This window comes from Canis lupus, chromosome 11, assembly GCF_003254725.2.
Source record: "Canis lupus dingo isolate Sandy chromosome 11, ASM325472v2, whole genome shotgun sequence".
NCBI classification, from domain to species: Eukaryota; Metazoa; Chordata; class Mammalia; order Carnivora; family Canidae; genus Canis; species Canis lupus.
The window spans coordinates 8,818,234-8,842,443 of record NC_064253.1 but is presented as its reverse complement, the minus strand read 5'-3'; the positions used below and the strand labels follow the sequence as shown (position 1 = coordinate 8,842,443).

General features: G+C 45.9%; 1 protein-coding gene across 5 annotated transcripts in view; it reads right to left on the bottom strand.

The window, feature by feature from the left end:
• The window catches only part of TNFAIP8 (TNF alpha induced protein 8), a 113,441-nt gene that overhangs the window by 44,142 nt on the left and 45,089 nt on the right, over positions 1-24,210 (bottom strand). For 2 of the 5 annotated variants that reach the window (XM_035697079.2, XM_025446692.3), the window contains exon 1: positions 16,997-17,425. The exons of the other annotated variants lie outside the window; for them this stretch is intronic. In XM_035697079.2, coding sequence (XP_035552972.1) covers positions 16,997-17,009 — 13 coding nt within the window. In that variant the 5' untranslated portion in view covers positions 17,010-17,425. Of the gene's footprint in view, positions 1-16,996; positions 17,426-24,210 lie in introns of those variants that run through there. 5 annotated transcript variants of the gene reach the window in all.

The following is a 24,210-nucleotide window of genomic DNA, read 5'->3' as shown; positions in this document are numbered from 1 at the left end:
CACTCTGGATGAGTGGCTTTTCTCTTCTCTTCTCATCTCTTTTCTCTTCCATGTGCTCCCTCTAAGGCCATAGAAAACGATGCCAAGACAGGTTGGGTAGCTGGCCCTACTTGATTGCATCTGAGGAATTAAGAAGCTTTATTCTCGTTTCTGAACAAAATGTGAAATCCACAAGGAAACCAAACTAGTGCTTCATATGTGGAATTTGGACCATACACAGGCTCCTGGCCGGAGATCCGTTTGAAAGTCTAATCCTCTCCAAGCTGTCATAATTTTATTCTGACATTTGAGTTTCTGACACTGGTAGAATGGCTATTAAATTAACATCTGTGCCAACTAGTCACCGTTAAGAGACAGAAAAGCCTGGTAGGTGGAGCTCCCGGGCTGGACAGGCTTGCCAGGTGAAAGCAACCAGGGCTGAAACCCAACAGACAGACTCAGCAGGTGGTAAAAATGTGAACCAAAGCAGAACTTATCCAAACAGGGTTGGTTTCAGGGGAAAGAGCTGGGGGGGTGGGGGGTGGGGGGGCTGTTTCGCAGGTAACATTGAAAGGCCCGGGTCAGTTTTTCCATTTGAACAGATCAGGTTGCAAAACTTTAGCTATTCAGTTTCTCCTTAAAGAAGAGCTATAGAAATATGTAATCATTAAGATTCACCAAGTTGGAGACATCACCAAAATAAATATCTTTTCTGAGAAACTGCTAACATAAACAGGGTGCCTGTCTAACGAGAAAAGGTCTTGTGAAGCCCATACGTTTCCCAGCAGAAACAGAAGAGAGCTAAAACCCCTAACATTTCATAATCTGAAATCTATTCCAGCAGAAGTTTACTGAATTCAGCAAAGTACCATTATATGCCATTTAACTTCCTCAATTGCAACTATGTACAATCGGCCCAAAACAGAACAAGAGAAAACGTAACCACCTAAATGCATCTGCCCACCATTCCACGGAATAAGTTTATGCTGAGGGGTGAGCCTGAAACAAAGCTGTGTATTGACTGGTCCCTCCCTGACTCTCGTCTCTGTATGGCCTCCTCACACTGTGAGCATCTCATGCACTCAAGGTGTATTTAAGGCTGTATCTAAGACTATGTATGTCTTTTCACATCAAAGTGCCTCCAAAGACAAGCCAACTATTTCATCTAGCAACCCATTCCAATGGTAGAGGAAACACTTAGATAGTAAGTCTTATACTTACTGGCAAGTGATATGTTGTTCTCAAATCTGGTCACTTCCTAAGAAGCTTTCAAAAATAATATTACCCCAGACAGTCCTGATTTTACACATGACTCTTCTGTCCTCTTACCCCAAACTAGCACCTTAAATTGTCATATATTACAGTGGTGTGATCAGAGTTGTTGAAACAGACTCATAATTTGAGCCCTGAGATCCCCAAATTGTATGCCATGGGCACTATGGTAAGCACACGGGGGTGGGGATGGGGTGTTGGAGGATATTTTAAATTTTCGAAGAAAACAAAGCATTATTCAACATCTCTCAGAAACTGTATGAACTACTACTTTGAGCAAGTTCACAGCGTAACATTAGATTGTGCTACATTTCTTTTAATGACATCATTTCTTTGCCAAGCTAGGCTGTTGGCAGTTGCTGTGATAAAAAGCAAGTATTATATTAAAAAGTACATAAGGCAGGAAATTAGGGTAGTGAGAGCCAATCCGATTTCAAGGTTTGAGAAGTTGTGAGTTGGCCAGTGATCCGTTTATTGCCTGACAGCCCCAAATGCACCCTTCATCACCTGCTCTGAGAAAAGAAAGACGGGACTTTGAGTACTTCTTCTCTCTTGCCAGCCAGTACAATTCTAAGCTTTGTCAGTGGGATGCAGTGCAGAGACATTACAGGAAGAAAAACTTTCCCTCCCTGGTGCTGGTGTGCTCCTTCGAGAAACCTCCCCATAAACAGATTTCCTGAGCATCCTAGCGGGTGGATTTCCAGCAAGTTCTACCAGCCTGGCACTACAGTGACTTCTCTGCCATCCAAGGAGCCGTGGCTAGCCATTCTTTCTCCTTCAAGGTCAGGCGTGAAATGGGGGAAACTCATGCTTGGTGCTCTACCTTGAACCCAAGGTATGCGGTTGCTCCTTACACTAGCTATGCCTCTATTATTTACAATTCTCTTCACTTGCTAGATAGTCCTTATTAAAGTTAGTGTTTCTTTTAATTGCTTTCTTTTTTATTATTATTAGTTGTGGTAAAACACACATCACATTAAATTTACCATCTTAATCATTTTTTTTAAAGATTTTATTTATTTATTCATGGCAGACACACACACAGAGAGAGAGAGAGAGAGAGAGAGAGAGAGGCAGAGACACAGGTAGAGGGAGATGCAGGCTCCATGCAGGGAGCCTGATGTGGGACTTGATCTGGGTCTCCAGGATCACGCCCCAGGTTGAAGGTGGCGCTAAACCACTGGGCCACCGGGGCTGCCCATCTTAATCATTTTTAAGGGTACAGTTCTGACATTTCAGAGAGGGAGACAGAACATGAGAGACTCCTAACTCTGGGAAACTAGGGGTGGTGGAAGGGGATGTGGGCGGGGGGTGAGGGTGACTGGGTGATGGGCACTGAGGGGGGCACTTGATGGGATGAGCACTGGGTGTTATTCTATATGTTGGCAAATTGAACACCAATCAAAAATAAATTTATTAAAAAAATAAGGGTACAGTTCAACTGTACTAAGCACCTTTACATTATTGTGCAATCCTTACCACCACCCATTTCCAGAACCCTTTCATCTTGCAAAACTGAAACTCTGTACCCATTAAACACTACCTTTCTAACCTCTACTCCCCTCAGTCTCTGGCAACCACCTTTCTATTTTCTGTTTCTGAATATGACTACCAAAGACATCTCACGTAAGTGGAAATAGAGTATTTGTCTTTTTTTTGTGATGGGCATATTTCACTTAACATAAAGTCCCAAAAGTTTCATCCATGTTGTTGCTTGTGCCAGAATTTCCTACCTTTTTAAGACTGAATGATATTCTATTGCATGGAGATACCATTCTGTTTGTCCATTCATTCATGGACCATTCAATGGGCAACTGGGTTACTACCACCTTCTGGCTATTGGGAATAAACATGAGTTTGTGAAATTGCAGTTCTTTTGGGAACATTCCCAGAAGTGGAATTGCTAGCTATATAGTAATGCTCTCTTTTTCAAAAAGATTTTTATTTATTCATGAGAGACACAGAGAGAGGCATAGACATAGGCAGAGGGAGAAGCAGGCTCCCTATGGGGAGCCTGACACAGGACTTGATCCCAGGACCCCAGGATCACAATGTGAGCCAAAGGCAGATGCTCAACTACTGAGCCACCCAGGCATCTCTATATAGTAATTTTCTATTATTAGTCTTTTGAGGAGCCACCTACCATATGGCCAATTCATATTTATTTATATTAAGCTTTCCTGTTCCAATTATCATGTCTCCTGATTGGATCCTGGCTGAACCATGCAAGGCCCAACAGGGGTACACATTCTGGGAGTCACTGTGGTGAAGAATGAAATAAAAGCATGGTTTTTAATCTTTCAATTTATATGTATGATGTGTTCCAAATGGTACCAAGTGACCAATACAGAAATACATAGTAAGTTATATAGACCTACACACCCAACAAATGAAACTGTTAGGTATTCCTGGTGTCTAGGAAAATGATGTGAAAACAAAACAAAACAAAAACAGAGACACTAAGGGGTCCCTAAGTGAAGCATGTTGGGAAACCTTTGCTCTTGTCTACATGTTTCCAGCTGCCACGGGGGCCTGTCCTAGATGGCTCCTACGTTCACTCCCTGTCCAGGAGTATCCTTCCATGTGAGGGCACAGACACACCACACACCCCCAACACCACCAGCAGCAGCAGTGTGACACATACCCACAGCATCTTGATTTTCTTCACCATATTTAATTATTTCTCGCTTAGGCAACAGTGGCTAGAATCCTGCCACTGTCTCTGACTTAGGCCCTGTGTCTGCCTTAATTTCCAATCTCACTATGTCCCCCCATCAGCATGCTTCCTCGACAGGCCTTCTCTCCATTCCTAGGCTGTCTTTCCAACTGTCATCTCTAGCTGGTAGAGTCTAACAGGGTATAAGCCGATTTCCATTCAATGAGACCAGGAGGTAGACCCCTCAAATGCCCACAGAGGCTGAAAATAGAGTAAATCTGTACCTGCCACAACTTCTGGCTGCCTGAGTCTCTGCACCCAGGAAGACACCAAGATAGGCAGGCTGCGAGCGACGTGCTCAGGATGCCAGCTGGAGTACCAGCCTCTCCCACAGAAGGCCGAGGCGGCAAAGTGCACATGCACGCTCCCACCAGGGGCCAAACCATGCATGTGCACCCCACCCCCCAAGTAGAAATGAATGCTCTGAAAAGTACTCATTCAGAAACTTCAACACTTGTTTTCATTCACTGGAAACAAACATGACAGTGAACCATGACACCTTGCACAGCCACCAGCCACGCCATGGGAGGAGCTGTTGCTGCCCGTCTATTTTTCCTACTATGCTGCTCTCTTTTTGTTTTTTTCTGAACCCCTGCTATAATCTTGCTCAGGTCTCAATTCCTCCAGAAAGCCTAGTAAAGCCCACAACAAACCTACACTTCCGGAGTGAACGTCTACTATGCTTAAAGTCAATCATCCTGATGTTTGTTGTCTTGTGAGGCAGATTTGTAAGCTGCTTAAAACACGATTATACTTTGTGGGTTTTTCCTCCTCCTTTTTAAGGAGGAGAACACGTTGGACGCTTGGAAGGCACTATAGCACTAATAAAACATCATCTAATCAGTTCGTAATCCTGAATTATGACAACGTGTACTAACAATTTTAATTTCCCCTTACCCCAAAAGTACATTACAAGGAAATGTGTACATAAATATCTGTTATCTTCAAAGAAAGAAGCAAGAGAAGAAAATTTGCATTACATCTGAAGGGCTGACGCTGGTGATCTGCAACAATCCATAAATCTGTCAGGTTTACAAAAAAGCCCATCAGATAAAGAGCCAAGAAGAAAATAACTCTGACAGCTGCAAACCTTCTGTTTTACAACAGGCACAGAATGGACGCACTTCCTTTTAACATCTTCATAAACACAGAGTGACGAGCAAAGGCAAACATCCCCAGTAGAAGCCTCTGGAGTCTAAGTCTGTGCTTATCTTTACAGAGGCAGCCTTGCCAGCCATCTATCAAATCCACCCCAGTTAGATGGATCCACCACTAATGAGCGAGACTGAACAGAATTCCCAGTTTGGTGGATGGAATTTCCAGGGCCAGCAAGGTACTGGCAGCAGCTGCCCACATTCAAAGGGCAGTGACCTCGCCATCCTCAGAATGGGAGTTTTTGTTTCCTTTAGGTGAAGAACTAAAGCACAGGGCCACCTGAATATATACACTAATAAATCCCAGATGGGAATTCCAGGCACCTCTTTACACAAAGCATGAGCTCCTCTTGGGCAATAAACATTCTATTAGCCCACTCTCTTAGGAATGAGCTTCCCCTCAGGGGCTGTTTGTGTTTATCATCTGCTGTGTTTTCTAAAGCCAATTTGGGATTCGTTGTTGCATAATATGTACTTAATTTTGTCATCTGTTTGCTTAATGGATGAGATTAACCTTTGAATGTAAAAAGGCAGAACCCTGGGTGTCCCATATATCCCATTATCTGGGCCAGAGGAAGGAAACAATATTCTACTTGGCCATTGCCCCAAATTCTGAACCAGCAGTCCAGTTTGGAATCGAATGATGTTTATGTTTATATTCAGCTGTCTTCCTGGCCTCAGGTATAGTTTATCAAGCACCTACTGCGTGCTAGGCACATTATGGAACACATCTCTAATTTACAACATCTCAGCAAAGTGGTATTTTCTACTTCTTGAAGTGTTTCTGCATACATCGCATTGATCCTCATTAAAAATCCTCATGGAAAGAATCTTAGGTATTTTTGGCTCCATGTGCTTCTGAGGAGGATATAGATGCTCAGAGACATTAAGTGGTTGGACCAAGGTCATTGAGCTAGGACTGAGACTGGAATGTGGGTCTTCTGATCTCATTTTGTGCTACTTTTGTCTACAGTCTCCGAGTGAGCAGAACACCAATAATTTTATTTCAAAGCAAACAGCATATGCTCCCACGGAAGAGGGTTATAGAGCAGTGAGAGAGGTCAGGCAGCAACGGTGACTGGGAGGCTCTGAGCCTGGCTGACTTAGAAGAGGGAGCCAGACATTAATAGAAGAGAGGAAGTCTAGAGAGGAACAGGCGTGGCTAGGGGGAAGGGGAGGAGTCCATTTCACACCTCTGAGTCCGAACAGATCCACCAGTGTGGGGATGTGCCTAAGCCACTTGTATCAGACCGATATCCCACATGAGCAGGGCTCTTCCCAGGAGTGCTGCTGTTTCTATAAAGCCACAGCTTTTGATGAAAATATTTCTTAAATGGATTGCAAAGAATACCTCCTCTTAACTAAACAAAGGGTATGGAGCGTTACTATTATTATTATTTTTTATTTGCAAAGCAGGCTATTGTTGCTGATCACACTATTCTGTAAAGAGATATGAACCTACTTTTGCTCACTAAACTCTGCCTAATAAAGTTGTCCTTTTTCATTGTCTTTATACCCAGCCAACAATTCCTATCCAACTTCAAGACACAAGGAGATGCATGTGATCAAGATTTCACATTCTTTTCAAATGCACTAGAAAGCCAGTCCCAATATAGAGATCTACAGAGCAGGTGCACTGCCTTTAACAGAGCAGAGTCATGTTTTCAGAGGGGAGGGGAGGGACACTGGGTTCTTAAATCAGTAAAGCAAAATTGTATATAGTTGAAATTATATTAAAAAGTCCTTAAATGGCCCAAAAAGTACAGTACTGTCTACACAGTTTTGTATCTACACAACAGTTCCTTTAACAGTCTACGTTTCTCTAGAGCTGCCAATCAGATATTCAAGTTCTCCCTCCATGGTGATGATAATATTAATAGTGCCCAATTGTCTAGCTCTCTGAACAATGTGTTTCCCATTCTGTCAGTGGTCAGAACCCTCAAGACTCACCCACTCCATTGGTCCCTTCCCTTCCCTTCCCTTCCCTTCCCTTCCCTTCCCTCCCCTCCCCTCCCCTTCCCTTCCCTTCTTTCCTTTCCACTATTTTATTTATTTATTCATGAGAGACACACAGAGAGAGGCAAATACCCAGGCAGAGGAAGAAGCAGGCTCCCTGCGGGGAGCCCAATGTGAGACTCGATCCCAGGACCCCGGGATCATGCCCTGAGCTGAAAGCAGATGCTCAACCACTGAGCCAGCCACCCAGGTGCCCCTCCATTGGTTTCATCAACAGGTAGCCCTCACTTGTCCAGAATAAGCAATGTGGAGAGTTAGTACCTGGTCATGTAGTGGCTAAATAGGAATGGTCAGGATTTCCTGACACCTGTTTTCTTCCTCAGAGTCAGATGCCACTTTTTACTGACACCATGTAACAATTCCTCTTACATCTACTAATTGGAAGTCCAAGGGACCTAGGGAGAACCAAAACTTAGCGAAGGAAGCCAGAGGTTCATTGCCTGTTCTAAAGGAAGCCATAGATGGCACTGTGACTGTGCAGATGTTGTCTTCATTTATTTAGTTCTTCAGTCTGCAGATACTTACTGAACATTTACCATATACAGGTACAAGGCAAATGGTGCAGATAAAACAACTCTGGTGCCCGTCCTCATGAAGCCTATAGTACAGGTGGGGGACCGGGAAGACACTAATTAAAATATAGTCTAAGTGCAAAAGCAGAAAAGTATGGGGTGCTACAAAAGCTGGTAGGACAAGCATGTAAATCAGGTCTGGAGGAGTGAGTCAATCAGGGAAGGCTTCCTGAAAGAAGTGATGACTACACTAAACCTTGAAGGTAGAGGAATTAGCCAAAGAAAAGGGGAAGTGAGATAGAAAAGAAGGAAGAATGGCTCCTGGTAGAGTTAACAGGTGAAAGAAAAACCCACCAGAAAGGAAAGCTAAAGAAAAAGCCACTGGCTATAATGATGAAGTGGCCGCCAGCATTCTTTGAGAATGACAACTGAGTAACATGACTAGATATAGGAGCCAAATTGCAAGGGATTCAGGGGTAAAATGCTGTTAAGAAAGTAGAGAAAGAATGGTGGACTCTTCTTTATGAAGTCTCACAGAAAGGAAGAAGATAGTACTCTAGAGAGTAAAACATTATCGGAAGAGCACAATTTTAGCCCAGCTTTAACTGAATGGCTTTGCACAAAGAGTACTTAAATCCCCATGATGTTCCCACTGGCCAGATACAGGGCAGCCTGAGCACCATCAATCCCTTACAAAAGCACATTTGAAGGAGTTTCCATGGACTCTGACAGGAGTGTGAAAAACGTGTAAAAAAAAAAAAAAAGGATAAAGCCAAATCCCCCTCCATGCTCAGTGGCCGGCCAGTGCCAATCCAGCAGGTCTTACCTAAAGCAGAGCTACTAAGGTGCTATCTCTGGGGTGCCCAGAAGTCTCCCCAGCCCCAAATTAGCCAGTTAGAGCTACAGGAAATACTCTTATTATAGAAGAAGGACTTTTGGCAAAATTTTCCCTATTTCCTGTTGTACCATCAGGTTCTCTGAAAAACGTAAGTGCCTCTTAAGGCCTGTGGATGACTGACACACCTAAGCATATAAGCGAATCTTTGTTCCTTCTTGAGAAGGGGTGTAGGGGGGAGCAGGGATGCAGAAATTAAGACCATGAGTGTGGGGAGGCTTGGAATGGGTGGGAACACAAGCTTGTCTTGTTCCAGATTCCACCCTGGTCCCTACCTCCAATCAGCCTAACTCAGAGAAAAGGCCAAGAAGAGTGAATATACCCAGCAGACAACTGGCAAGGCAGGTGTGGGCATTGCAAATGCTGAAGGTTTCTTGTTTTTAGTGACGCAAATTATTTTTTTTTTAAATGTAAAATACTCAGAACTGTTTTGAATGAGATTTCCATCCCTGCTTCTCTGAATTGATTCACTCTCTAAAGGTCATGAACCAAAGGAATGATATTTGTGAGACCATCATTTCTTTAGAAGGATTTCTAATTTGTGGGTAAAAGTTAGAGTGGCCCACTTACCTCAGTGACCACCTGTCATCTAAGGTAAAGAGCTAAAATCTACTCAGAAACAAAATTACAATAACATCTGACATCTCTGAGGCAGAGCCAATATATCAATGAGAGCTCAAGTTTGCTGATTCATAGCCCAGTGGTAGCCTTAGGACAGAATCCAGCTACACACGGTTTTCTTGGGCCAGATAAGTTTTTTGTTTTTCATCTGAACTCCAATGCCTGCCTGGGGATGGGACCTGTTCTCTCCAAGTCAGCCCCAGGCATCATGCTTTCCAACTGTTCATAGAAAACAGTTATTTCCACCTTCGTGTTTCTTACCTGGTTCTTGTAGACATTTGAGCTCGGGACCACTGGTTTATACGGACTAATAAAAAACATGAACAAAGGGCGCCTAGGTGGCTCATTGGTTGAGCGTCTGCCTTCAGCTCAGGGCGTGATCCTGGAGTTCTGGGATCGAGTCCCGCATCAGGCTCCCTACAGGGAGCCTGCTTCTCCCTCTGCCTATGTCTCCGCCTCTATGTTTCTCCTGAATATATGGATGGAATCTTTAAAAAAAAAAAAAAAACCCACACAAACAAACAACCTCTCTCCTATCACGGTAGAGCTCCAGAGTCAACCGTTTCCAAGCACCACACATGTGGGTAATTGAGCAACAAGAGCATTAAACACCGATAAAGCACAACAGTATGCAATATCACTTGTAATCAGACTCTTAACAAAACAGGAGACCAAAAACACAGCAGGGCTTGCCCATCCCAAGATAAGCCATGAGACCACAGCTTTGAAACCACTTTTTTTTTTTTTTTTTTTTTTTGAAACCACTTTTGAACACAAGTATCTGCCAGCAACAGCAGTCTCCATCTGATCTCACCCCATGTACACGGTTCCTGCGAGACCCCTGACATCTGGAACGTCACGGAACACAAGCCTGGCAGCCAACATCCAAGCCAGGCTTGGCACAGCAAACAACCCCTCTATTCAGTGAGCTGTGGCTATGCTGCAGAATCTGTAGTATCCAACTAACACCACACAAGTTGGAGCCATTCACATCCAGCCCTCAGCCAGCTGAGCTGCTTAGTACTCTTTAAGACATCTGTAGCACACAACGCAGAAACTGTGCCATCATCTATCTGTCCATAGACGATTTAAGTCCCCTACCCTTGACCCCACCACAGCTCCACATGACGCCTCCCATCACATCCAGCACAGAAGCCCAAAACCAGAAAGCCAGTGCTTCAGGGAAGCTTTTGAAGTCTTCTTGTTCAATCTCCTTATTCCTCAGACTTGTTCATCAATGAGAAATTAGGCCCAGAAAGGGTTTTTGATTTTTTTTTTTAAGATTTTATTTATTCATGAGAGACACGGAGAGAGAGGCAGGGACATACGCAGAGGGAGAAGCAGGCTCTCTGGGGGGAGCCCAATGCGGGACTCGATCCCAGGACCCCTGGTATCATGCCCTGAGCCCAAGGCAGATGCTCAACCACAGAACCACCCAGGTGCCCCAGGCCCAGGAAGTTGATAGGATCGATGTGTCCAGAGCTCATCATGCAAGTGTTCTAAGTAAGATGCACTAGAACCTACATCTCTAAGACCTCCTCTGTGGAGGTGAACTCTCTGTGACATAGCATCGCACCTTTAAAGGCACCCACATCCTTCTGCAGCCTCACCCAGTGTCTTAGACTTGATTTCCATGACCCTCATGTGCAGTCTGGCTCCTCTCTATAAAACATAAATGTATTCTTAACAGGAACAAATGGCCTTATTACATTGTTCTAAATGAAAAATTACATTTGACTTCAGTGTTTTGTGGGGACATATAATTACCATAGATGGAAGGGCTGCCTGTAATTAATTTTCTCTAATTCTTATTCTCATTGTGCAGCGCTTACCAGACCAGGTCTATGATACCTTGGGGATGCTTTATTGACTTCTGAGAATCTCTCTTTCTGATCTGCCGGCTGTTGTGGTTCATGGAGGGTATGCCCTCATCTTCCCTGATAGTATCCGTGTCACAGTCACGGAGGCCAGGGGTGCTGGTAATCCAATAGGCAAGGCTCCATTCACTGTATTATTAAACCACAGCCAGTCACCACATAAGAAGCAACAGGGGGAAAAAATCCCCAAAAAACACAGTGAAAGGAAGTCTGTTTAATAGACACCATGGCCCACTCAATGTCACTTCCATCACCCCTCCCTAAGGAGCAGGATACTCTTTGAGGCAGACACTAAGCCCATCCCCAGCTCTCAGGTTTACCCTGACCCACTACAAGTCGCTCTTGGTCATTCTATACCCCGTGCCATACAGTGACTAGTTTAGACAACCCAAGCCTACACCCCTCAACACCACATTCTACAGCCAATCAACTGGCTTAAGATGGGGCAATGAGGCTTGAGAAGTTTGCTGGAGGCTTCTGGAAAAGGTCACTGTCTCCTCTGATGGAACTGCCAGAAACCAGTTCTTTCTCTCCTCCTGGACAGCGCATCGTGCATATGAAGTAAGAATTACTGCAGACGTTTAACCACTGTGAGAGAAGCTAACTGAGAATCACACTCAACCACAGAGGGCAGATTGGAAAGAAAATGGGTTCTTGACATCACGGTGCGGCTGAACCAAATCTCGTTCCAGTTAGGCAAGCTAATAAAAAATTCTCTTTTGGATGAGCTAATCTAAACTGGGGTTTCTCTTTCTTGCATAATAGGAGCCATAACTGATATACTATTCTGGACAGCTAATGAGGAGCATGCCTGAGGACTTCTAATCTTGTTGCCTAACCACGTGCCCAGCCCCTAAAGGAAAGTGGGCGAAGGAGCCCCAGAATACACAGATGACTGATACTTTCTCCCCCATTTTCTCAAGCTGGCTGCCTCACAAAGGCCAGAGCACAGCCCAGAAAGCCCCTCTCCTGCAGAGCCAAGTCTTGTCCATCTGATTGCAGGAGTAGTCAAGCACAGAGACCCAAGGGTGGGGTGTTGATGCTTAGAAACCTTAGTTACACAGACGGGGAAGAGAATCTGAGAGGCAGGACCTGGGTCTTCCACACCCAGTATGGTGCTGCCCCATCATCTCTGATGATGGACCTCTGATATGGGGCCTCCCAATGGACCCAATAGGGAAACATCCTTGCCACAAGCTGGGGGCTGCCTTCCTTGCAAAAAGAGCAAGACTGGGGATGCCTGGGTGGCTCAGTGGGTGAGTGTCTGCCTTCGGCTCAGGTCATGATCCCAGGGTCCTGGGATTGAGTCCCACATTGGACTCCCTGCCCCTGCAGCCTGCTTCTCCCTCTGCCTGGGTCTCTGCTTCTCTCTTTCTGTGTCTCTCATGAATAAATAAGTAAACACTTTAAAAAAGAAAAAGAAAAAAGAACAAGACTTAAAGTAGGAAAAAGTAAAAGCATCCCCAGTTGCACCCACTCTCCCAAAGACCCAAACCAAAGGACCCCAGGGAATGGTGCCCTCGGGCTCCAGAGATAAATGAAGAGCTTAGCAGCTGAAGGGACTATGGATTCCCAAGGATGCAAATCAGTGCTGATCCTGACAGCTGGAGGCAGTGGGATTTCAGAGCCCATTTAAAAAAAAAAAAAAAAAAAAAACATAGACAAATGGACACATGAAATTATCTTGGTTGGCAAAAAATTCAAGAAAAAAAGAAAAAAGAGAAAGTACTACACAAACAAATGTACATGCCAAATAAGATGACGTAAACCTCACATTGCCTATACTGGGAGCTTTGCTTTGGAAGAGTGGGAAGGAAGGAGCAAGAGGGTGAGAGTCATGAGTTAGTTTTCTCCATTGGATGGGACTGACCTGGTGCCAGTACCTCCTGTTACTCTGTCCACAGGATCCAGGCTGTGGCTGTGATGGAGAGGGGATGATGTGGGTTCTCCTCTATTTTTGGCACTAGTCTGACCTTTGTCAGAAGGTGAGATTAGAGGGTTTGGCCTATGTCCAGAGGACAGTGGTCATAAGAACTAAAGAAGGTGGAAGGGAAGGGGTGCTTGAATGGGCTTACAGCAAAACAAGAAGACGAAGAATGTTGGGCAAAACTGTCCAGGTCCAGCTGCATTCGGTGACAACCAGTGGCTCCTCATCCCATGATCCTATTTTCAAATTCTTTTTTTTTTTAAAGATTTTTATTTATTTATCTGAGAGAGAGAGAAAGAGGGAGGAAGAGGGAGAGGGAATCCCAAGCAGACTCCCCACTGAGCATGGAGCCTGACATGGGGCTCAATCCCATGATCCCCAGATCAAGTCCTGAGCCAAAATCAAGAGTTCCGATGTTTAACCGAGTCACCCAGGTGGCCCTCGTTTCAAATTCACTTTAAATAATTTCTATTCTTCAATTGTACTAACTCTCATGACAAAAACTGTGATCCAACCCCGTAAGATGTAAAAATCTCATATTCACTATATCCAAGTAACTGCAAAATGAACGTAGGGAGCCTTGAGGAGATTGTAGGTTTAGGGGTTTAACGGCGGGCAAAACCCAAAGGATTTATCTCTATACCAAAACTAAGGAAGGCCATACTTGGCAGTGTAGTCCTCTGAGATAAGGGGTCTGCTTGTTCCCATGTTTGCCGTGGCCACACCGAGGGAAGGACCAGGGTGACCCGTGCTGACACGCAGCAGCTGGAGGAGCCACACGCCTGGCTAATTCAAGACCCCTGCTCTTGGAAGCCAGAGCCTGCGTGTGGTCACACATCCCCTCCGAGGCAGGCTAGGGTGGCAGGAAGAAAACAGGGGTAGGAGGCATGGTTCCCCCCATCCCAACTCTGACACTCTGATGCTAAATAACCACAGACACCCGACTTGATTTCTTTGTCCTGAGTTTCATTTGTCAAAGGAGAAAATTGGGCTACATGGAATGGCTTCTCATCTCATGTCCAGGAAAAGTCAAATTCCTTATAATTGTCCTCATGGCCCAAGCTGAATTGGCCCCTTTCTATCTCTCAGGCTCGTCTTTCAAGTGATAAGCTCCCTGGTGCTTTCGGGAACACGCGAGGACCGTTCCCACCCCTGGGACCTTTGTATCTGCTTGCCCTCTGCCTGGAATGTTCCTCCCCAGAATATTCACATGTCTGGCTTCCTCACACCTTTAGGAGAGACTACTGTCACATTCTCAGTGTGGACACACAACTGCAAATCCTCCCTCTGTTCCCACCATGTACAATAATCCTTTCCCCAATTTCAGATTAAAACAATTTTTTTCCTCCTTAGCACTTAACAGTACTTATTGGGTTATTGTCCATCTTTCCCACTGGAATGTTGGCACTCCAAGGGTAGGGATTTCTTTATTCTATTTCTTTATTGTTCCTCAGGAGCAGGGATCTCTATCCACTCTCTTCACTGGTGTATCCTCAGTAACTAAAAGAGAGCTGGATCCATAACAGGAATTCAGGAAGTTTTACTGAACAGATGCAGGCATGGATGGGGGCAAGGGAAGATGGGAGGGGTATGGCCTTCTACAGTGCCTTCCAGCTCTGAGGTCTGTGGGCCGTGGTGCCTCCGGTGGGAGGGCTATCCTCCGCCCCCATTGTACCTGGGTGGACGTTAGCTATAGCCAGGTGACACAAGCCAGCCCGGGGCCCGATGTGGTGCGCTTTCCCTGTGCTGTAGAACTTCTCACGTGCTCCTTCCTGCCATGCATACTTTGCGCTCCTCGCAACACCACAACCTCCAAGCATCGCCTGTGAAAAACGCTTTATGTTGGGATTCAGTTCAATTTTCTAGAGTCAAATTTAGCATCATTTGGGGGCACACAGTTGCATCCACCTCCTCTCTCTGATTCTTCATTTAAAATTCCTGGGGAAGGGACACCTGGGTGGCTCAGTGGTTGAGCATCTGCCTTCGGCTCAGGGCGTGATCCTGGAGTCCTGGGATCTAGTCCTGCATCAGGCTTCCTGCATGGAGCCTGCTTCTCCTTCTGCTTGTGTCTCTGCCTCTCTACTGTGTCTCTCATGAATAAATAAATAAAATCTTTTAAAAAAATAAAAATTCCTGGGGAAAAGAGAAGTGAGAATCCCCCTCTGCCAGCACACCAGCCACACTCTTGATTGAACCTGAGCTGAGAAGAGAGCGGTGCATTTCGGCCAGCTCCACTAGATGGCAACATGGTCAGCGGGGATCCCCGCGTGAAATTCCCAGCAACACACAAGAGCAGCTCCCACAGCCTCTGCTGGCCTCCTCCTCTATGCTTCCCCAGGGGGGTTCCTCTTCACCCGTAGCCTGGCTATTTTCAACCAATAATTTACAATGTGCTCTTATATGGTTCATGTTTACTCACTGAATACAACTAACTTAATCGCTCTAGCCTTGGAAGCTTTAGTCTGCTTCTTCCTTCTGCTTAGGTGCGATACTTACTTCTCCTTTGATACTCTCCCCAAAACTCACTTCTCCCAGGAAACTTTCCCAACCAAACCTGGATAGATCCCAACTGCATATGTGCCGTGAGACACAGTCATAGGCCTATAACCATTTTTAAATATTTGATAGAATGTGCCTTTATACATTCATAAAGAAAGTAGAGAATCCCGTGCACAGCTCCGGGCATCTGGAGCACAAATGTCCACTTAACATAAATGATGTGCAGGTGACCATCTACCACACACAAAAAGAAGCCATGGCTCTAGGAAATTGCAGTGGCTGCCAAAGTTCAATTAATGGGCCAAGAAACTAAATATACTGATGCCTAGCTACTTCTTCCAATTTCTAATTCCCTCCTCATATTCAGTTTAAGCTCCAGAAAGTCCCTTTTTTTGAAAATGTTATTTATTTATTTGAGAGACAGAGTGAGTGAGAGAGAGAGAGCACATGAGCAGGGGCAGAGGGAGAGGAAGAAGTAGGCTCCTCGCTGAGCAGGGAGCCCGATGCAGGGGCTCAATCCCAGGACTCTGGAATCATGACCTGAGCTGAAAGCAGACGCCTAACTCACTGAGCCACCCAGGCACTCTGCCAAAATGTCTTTTGAGCAGAAAAATGTTAAATGAACTTCAGCAAATATTGGGCATAGACTTGAACAAGTGTGCAACTATCTATATAACCTTAAGGGCTATGTAGATTGTTCTATTTCAATGCCAAAAAGTTTTCCAATTTACCTCAAAAATAAAATTAAGGGGCACCTGTGTAGCTCAGTCAGTTAAGTGTCTGCCTTGGGCTTAGGTTGTGATCCCAGGGTCCTGGGAGGAAGCCCCATGAGGGGCTCTCTGCTCCATGGGGAGTCTGCTTCTCCCTCTCCCTCTGCCTGCCATTCCCCCTGCTTGTGCTGTGTCAAATAAATACGTAAAATCTTAATAAAATAAAATGAAGTCTACTTGTAGAAGCATTAACTATGGCTGAAAACAAGCCCAAGATGTGCTTTTAAAATACAAAAGCCCATATACACGTTGGGTAAAATTGCTTTTTGGCTTAGGGAGAATGGTAGCCACAATAATTTTCTGATAAACATCTACACAACAGGAGAATAGAAATAAATACCCTGGTATTTGCAGGTCATTGCCCAACACACTGGGAGCCAGAGACTGCTTACAGTTAACAAATACATGGAAAATGTAAAAAGGAGAAACTATAAGTGAAAAAGCTACCCAATCTTCTCGGAGTCCCATTTCTGAAGCATTTCCATCCTTCATTTGTTTACAGAGGAAACCATCTACATGCAAACTTTAGATGCCCATTCTCCACCCACAATATTCATACTTCCCTCAGCTTAACACCAGATCCCCACAGCCAGTCACAGAGAAAGAAAAGCAGTGATTTGTTTGACATAACCACTTTAAAGCCGCGACCGAATGTTATTCCCTTGCACACAGCAGCACCATGTTACTGAGTCATCCGAACATTCCGCCAGATTCCGACACACTACACCCAAGCTAGTCGGAGGGCAGTTTTAACTCACCTAGTTTCAGCATTTTCCCCCTGTCCTCAGTCAGAAGGACAGCTTCACAGTGTCTTGGTTGTCACGTGGAGGAACATACACAGCCACTCTGCTTATACGGATCCTATGGTAACCGATTCACCTTCAGGAAGGATCACCCTTCCCCAAGAATAATTCCCAAGAATTTACACCATCCTTTAAAAAGGAAAAACTCCACCGTACGCTTACCAAACGCACAGAAGACACTGGTCAATAAGAGTCACTTTAAAAGTTGTCTTGCTTGTTATTCTGGGAGCTGGGTTTCGTCACCTGTAGTGGAATGCATTCTGCAGCCTTTAATTGTGAATCCAGAGAGGTCCCCACATTCACAGCAGGGACGGACTGGTTGTTGCCTGCACTTGCTGCCCATAAATGAGGGCTACACAGAAACACAGGGATTACCTGTGATAGGCGGACAGGAGATGTTTTCAAAATCAAGTAGAAACAGGAAGTCTTAACGTTTCAACATGCTAGAAAAGAGGAGCCGATACTTTAAAAAAAAAAAAAAAAAAAAAAAAGGAGCAGCTCCAATCATAGATGCCAGGCAAAAAAAAAAAAAAAAAAAAAATTCAAAAAAAGCTCTTCATTCCTACCTGGCCTGTATAAACATGAATGTCTATTAAAAGGTACTACTGCTTAGAGGTATTCTTGTTCTCAGCAGACATAGAGAACGGAGTTTGGACAATGTTGTGACTCAAGACCATTAGTCTTTTACTTTTGAAAAGAGTGTAAGGCCTTTCTAAAGAATGGTGTGTGACTGTATTCGGGCACACACAACACACACACACGTACGTACAGAAAGATATATGCATATATACTATTAGTCTCTTCAGAAGCTTATTGATTTACCTGAGCATTTGGCAGTCATCACTACCCACTGGGCAAGATTCTACTGGTCCTGCAAGGCCTGCTTCCAAGTACGCCACCTCTGTGAACACTTTGAGCATTCCAACCAGCTATGTAGGATCTCAACTTCTTCCTTTGACCCCCATGGCACCTCACTTGAACATCCTTGGTAAGATTTCCTGGGTACCTCTCACAGGTGTCTGTGAATTATCTTTAGTGGCCTGTCTGTTTCAGCCCCAAAGATGCTAACTTCCTAGATTTTATTTTTATCCTCCATAGCAATGACACTGTCCTGAGGCTACCAGGTACTCAGCAAAAAAGATACCTAGTGGAATGCAATGGATAAATACTTGGGAGTCTGCTAGGTCTGGTTCATATTCCAGCTATGCCACTTCCTGGTTTTACAGAACTACAAGTTACGTCACCTCTCTGAGTGATTTTATTCTCTGTCAAATGAGAATAACATCATCTACCCCATGGAATTGCTATCAGGATGTAAAGAGAACCATGTGAAGCAAGTAACACCTTGTCTGATGCACAGTGAGGGCTCAGAGAGCAAAGGGCATTATTGTTGACCTGAATTACAAACCAACCCGCCTACGACTAATTTGGGGAGGAGGCTGAAAGAGATACCAGATCCACATCAATGTACAAACACATTATCCATTTCTTATTTTCTTTAGCCTACATTATCGTGTGACTAACTCGTGATAGCTTGAAGCTTACACCACAGAAACCATCCGTTTGCGTTCCTTAGGTTATCTCCCCACATTCTCACCGGCCCCTTCATGCTATGACTTCATCGGAGACCAAGGATCACAGGAGATGCCAAGAGCCTGCTCTCTTCTCCTTGGAAGTTCGAGATGCTGAACCACTAGGACTTTGCAAACTCTAACCCATTGGCAATTCTGAGCTCCACAGTGTAAAGAGCAGTGATGCCACATCTAAACAGAAGAACCGGTCTCTCACATTTCCTTAAAATGTGGTCTCGGTGGCAGCTGCATGGCTAGGTGGCTACCAAGAACTGGTCTGTCCACTACAGCTGGAGAGGATGGAGTGGCACTGCGAAGCCAGGGGGAAAGGGGTGAATGGCCTCACAGAAAACAGCATGGTGGTGGAGCCCTCACATGTGTGCCGGACCAAGTGGCCCAGTGACCGAGGAATCTGTCCAGACTCAGCTCTGGGAGGCAGTTCATGTTCAGGAATGCACACACGGCTGTCTTTTCTGGGGAGCACAGCTCGGTAGCTGAAGCCAAGTGCTGCTCAGCACCCTACCACCCGCAGTCACCCGCTCGTGGCCACTGCTGCTGCTGCTGCTGGAAACGCTCTGGAATTTCATGGTGAGGCTAAATCACTGTCATTAGGCAAGTCTGGGTCCATCTCCCATGGTCTTTCTTCTCCATCGATCTGCAGCCATGTGACAGTGGCAGGCAGGACACCAGACTCTCCTCTTTGGTGTGCACATGCTTTAGGTTACCTAGCATCTCAGGGCAAGGCACTATCATCCAAATCATTTCACAATCCCCACACACCCAGGGGAAGTGGGTGGCGATCCCAGTTTCCACAGAGACTGGCGGAGCAGAAGAGGTTAAGCAGCAGAGCCAACAGGACTGCAAGCCCTACCCTCCCAGAACAATCCCCAGAGCACGCACTCTCTCTCTCTGGCCTAGTTTCATCGACTGCGTGTTACATACCCCAAGAAAAATACTGCCCTGACACTTACCCACATCCTTATCTGCTGTGCATTCAACAAAATCACCACAATTGGGCAATTTGGGCCTGTGTGAGGAAGATACCTGCACCTGTTTACTTCATCTGATTTTTAGAGCCTTAGAGACAGAAGTGATGATGTCTACAAAACACCTTGACCTTCACGCCCTGGCATTTCCAGGACGCTCCCTGGTCCCTAGGGTACGCTGCCATGGCCGCCAAGAAGAGAGGTCATCTCCCCTTTTGGCCCTTTCTGGACCTCCTCTGCTCTGCCTCCTCCAGCCACCTCCACTCTTTCAGTGGCCTCCTGAAAACCATAGCCCCCAACAGAGCCTCCTCCTCAGTTTGACTTGCTTTTCTGGGCTCCGCTGCTCTTCTTCTAGGAGGAAGGAGTCAGACCCACCCTCTCACCCGAAGAGGCTTGGCACTGGCAGAGAAGCCCATGGTTCAAGCCTACCTAAGCGTGGGAAGATCTAGCTGACTGGTGTCAGGAACCGTGCATGATGCTCTCCCTGAAACCACTCGGTCCTCACTGGGACCTCGGGACATGGGCACCATGATCCCCAGGTTACAGGTGAGGAGTGTGAGCTCCCACACGTCATGCTCCTACTCAGTGCAGTGCCAGCATATGGACCCAGGTACACCCTGCTCTCAATCTGCTGGCTTTTCTCTCTGCATATCACATTTGTGCAAGTGTCCTTGGTTTACCAGACAGAAAGCACAAATAGGTCAGCGTCTAGAAAACAAAAAGAACACCCGGCAAGCCACCTTTCAAAGCCAGGAGAGCAGTGACCAAGACAGTGTGAGTTGGAGCCCTGAGGGTGGGGGCCGGCGCTGGCATCAGGGACAGGACCGGGGCCCGGAGGAGTGACTTCTTAAATCTGTTAAACGTCCGCTGCCATTCACAGCCTCCTCCACCCTGAAACAAGCTGCACAAAATACAAGTGTGAGATGGCAGGCCTTTCTATCACATCGTATGTGTCTCTATGTTTTAAGCATAAATTTTATAAAATGCTACTCAGAGCCCCTCCCCACTCCAAAAGACCATTTTTGTCTTTTCTTTTTTAAAATTCACATAACTTCAGTGTTGGCAAGACCTCTGATAGCGTCCAATCTTATTTCACAAGCAAGGGAAATGAAGCCACCCAAGGAAGCTGAAAGCCATGCCCCAAATCACACTGCTAGCTGGTTAGCGGAGCAGCTGCAGTGAGGCCTGGATCCCAGGACTCCAGAAGGAGTCTGTCTTCCTCAGATACAGGCTCCAAGCTCTCTTCACACCTGCACCACCAATGAAAACACTAAATCAGTATTTACAAGGCAAAAAAACAAAAAAAAAACACCCAAACTAAACACCAAGCGTCTGCTGCAATAAATATGCTGGCACTTGAATGTGGTTTACTTTCTGCTGAACTGAATATAAATGGAATCCTGACACCTTCTAGCATTCTTCCTTTGCAAACCTTCATGTGACACTGAGCACAAGCCCTAGCGATAAAATATTAAACTAAACTTTCTACTTGCCAAGAAAAACTCCAATTGCACAGTCAATTTCTCTATAAATTTCTAGAATGTCTAGTTAATATGCAACATCTGATATTTCCCAAGCTGAATTCCTCAACATCCCTCCCCTGCCAAACCCGATCCTTTTGCTCTGAGTCTTAGACTCTCTGGCTTCCATCACCACCCTGCCTGTGATCACTGCGGATTCCTCTCAGTGCAGATGGTCGTCACTCATTCACCAAGTCCCACTGCTTTCCCCCTGTGCTTCTGCTGTTCTCATTTTCATCTGGAACTTGTGAAACCCTTTGCTTTAGAAGTGGCACAAGCTGCCTTCTTGAAAAGACAACTTTCCAGGGAAGGCCAGTAAGCAGTTCTCCTGGCCCTTCCTCCATTAGAGGACAGAGAGCTTTGTCATCATGCAATTTTACCCCTGTGGTTATTTTTAAACCTAAGATGAGAAAAAAAAAAAAAAACACATAACTTTCAGAAACTTCTCCACTTAGAGAGTAATCAGACACTATAGCATGTACTGAGTAAAGTTTCTCAGATTTTTCCCTTCAGTAAAAACACATAATCAGATTTGACCGCTTGCAGGGAAAGCGCACTGTGTCACCCAGTGACATTTGTACTCAGAGTGCCGTGCTCATGCAGCCAACGCAGAGCCACCTGTCCTCCACCCCATCCTCCTCAGTCTCCAGACTGAACAAATTTACCCAATGGCAAGCTGATCCCAAACGAGTTCCTTCCACAAGTGACTGGGAGCAGACACTGCCGGCGAACTGCCTCGCATCCCCTGGGTGGTGGTGGTGGGGGGTGCTGGAGACCCACTTGCCCGTCTCGCTGGGCAGCCCAATGAGAAGGGGACTGTGAGAGCCTGATTGCTGGCCCCCTCCTCTACCGTCCCATCACCCGAAGCCCCTCAGGGCAAGGGAGGGCACATGAGCTGTTGTGATCTACGAAGTGCTCACTGATCCAGCGGAGGAGGGGACCCTAAATAAAACCACATGCCAGCTCCCACTCCCGTCTCCCTGTGCTGCGTGGAAGCTGGCGTGTGGCAAGCTTGCACATGCAGCACAGGTAGCCTCCGCGGGACCGGTTTCCTCATCTGCGCTCCGCTGTCCCCTCACGGGCCACACAGAGTTCCTCCATTCATTGGACAGCGTCACCCCGTATCCACCCGGTCCTGAGGGCAGGTCAGCTACTGCCCGGGCGCTGCGAGCACAGTGCAAGGGACACACACGAGGCTGCCCAGCTAGGAAATTAACATTCGCGGCGGAAAGAGACAGCAACCAACAAGACGCATAAATAATTAAAGGACAGATGGTGAGAGGTGCCAGACTGGAAACGGACAGGAAGGGAGCGGGGCCGGAGTGCACTCTGGCGGAGGTGGCACGGGAGGAGTGTGCCAAGAGCCAGAGGGGGAACGGCAGGCCCGGCGGCGCGGCGGGAGGAGCAGGTGCTCCTGCCCAACCCAGGACAAGCTGAGCACGCTGTAGGGAATGGAGCAGAAAGGGGGCTGGTGGGGCTGCGTGTTGGAGGCACAGGCAAGGGTGTGAGAAGCAGATGGGAGTCAGGCAAAGGCCACAACAGATAGGCCATATGGGACGTGGTGAGAGGTTTATATTATATGGTGGGGATGTAAAACGGGACAACCGTCTGGAATGCAGAGTGGCAGTGAAGAGCAAAACCCAAAAACTCCACATGTCCTTTGAACCACTTCCAGGAACACGTCCAATGAAGCAGGGACAAGTGTGAGCAGCTGTAGTACAAGGGAGTTGTGTGGTGTTTGAATAACACCGGAGACTGAAGCAGCCCCAGTATCCGAATAGGGGACTGGCTAAGTGAATTACAGCACGTCCCTATAATACAGTCTCTGAAAATGATCGTGTCAAGTAATTAATAACATGAGAACTCTTCAGAAAGTCTCCAAAGCAATATATAAAAGAAATTTTATTAAGTACCATATAATTTTTGTAGAGAAAAACTAGAGGTGTATGGGAAAAGCCTAGAGTGATACAAACCTTTTTTTTTTCCCCTGGGTGGTGAAATTAAGGAGTACCATTCTCCCCCCTGTTTTCGGTTAAATAGTAGTTGATAAATACACTATACAAGCATGCTATATACTTTTGTAATACACAAAAAAAGGCTTTTAGAAACCTGTACGTAACAAGGAGACCTAGCAGGGTAGGTATCCTAGGAGATCACAAAAATAGAGGTGGCTGATCCAAAGATGGGCCAGGGGGATCTCCTGTCTTTTTAGGGAAACTTCAAAGCAAAACAGAAAAAAATCCTAAAAACTCCCTAGAACAGGGCAGGAAATGTGTCATTCCTTTTTTGCATCTCCCTCTGACTCAGCACTGACTGTTGGCCTTTCTAATCCTCGTCATGAAGAGGTTACAGATAGGAGTTTGATGAGGACGGCGATGGAGAAACCTCACCCAGGAGCTCCCAGCCCTGTGGGGGAAGTCTGAGACACTGGACCCGAATCTTCTAAAGGAAAAAACACTTCCCCGTTCTCCTTTAGATTCATGGCAGCAGGGGCGGAGCAAGTGTCCTGTATATTACGACAGGTTAAACATGATTAAGTTCTTGTCCGATCCTTTGAAATCAGATTGGTTGAAGATAAGACCCAAGCACACTGTTGTGTGCAAGCCTCCTTCCCAAACAGGTTTGAAAATTCAATAAACAGTTTAGACAAGTCCCAGCAAGTCTCAGGTATTCGGATCCTGGCTTACGCATGCCCAAGTTGAAACAATTGACTGCAGAGGCTCATGCTGCGACAACCAAGCTGCCTCCCTGCTCGCCACTGGGTCAGGAAGGTGGTTCCCTGCCTCTGCCTTGTTTGGCAGCCTCTGAAGCTCAGCACTCAAAGGCCATTCAAAGAGCACAGACTGCAAACAATTTGCTAGCAGATGCCCACATACTTCTCTTCCATTATTGTTTTTTTTTTTTTTTTTAAATCCCCTGGAACCTACAGAGCTGAGGGAAGCCCACACATAGGACTATTCGACAAAACAGACATTTTTGACTCTGGAAATCTTTCAGTTTTTAAGGCAAGGTAAATCAGAACTGGACCACAATCTAGGGTTACTGCCTTCCCACATTTATTCAACAAATATTTGTGGAGGTCTTATTGTGCC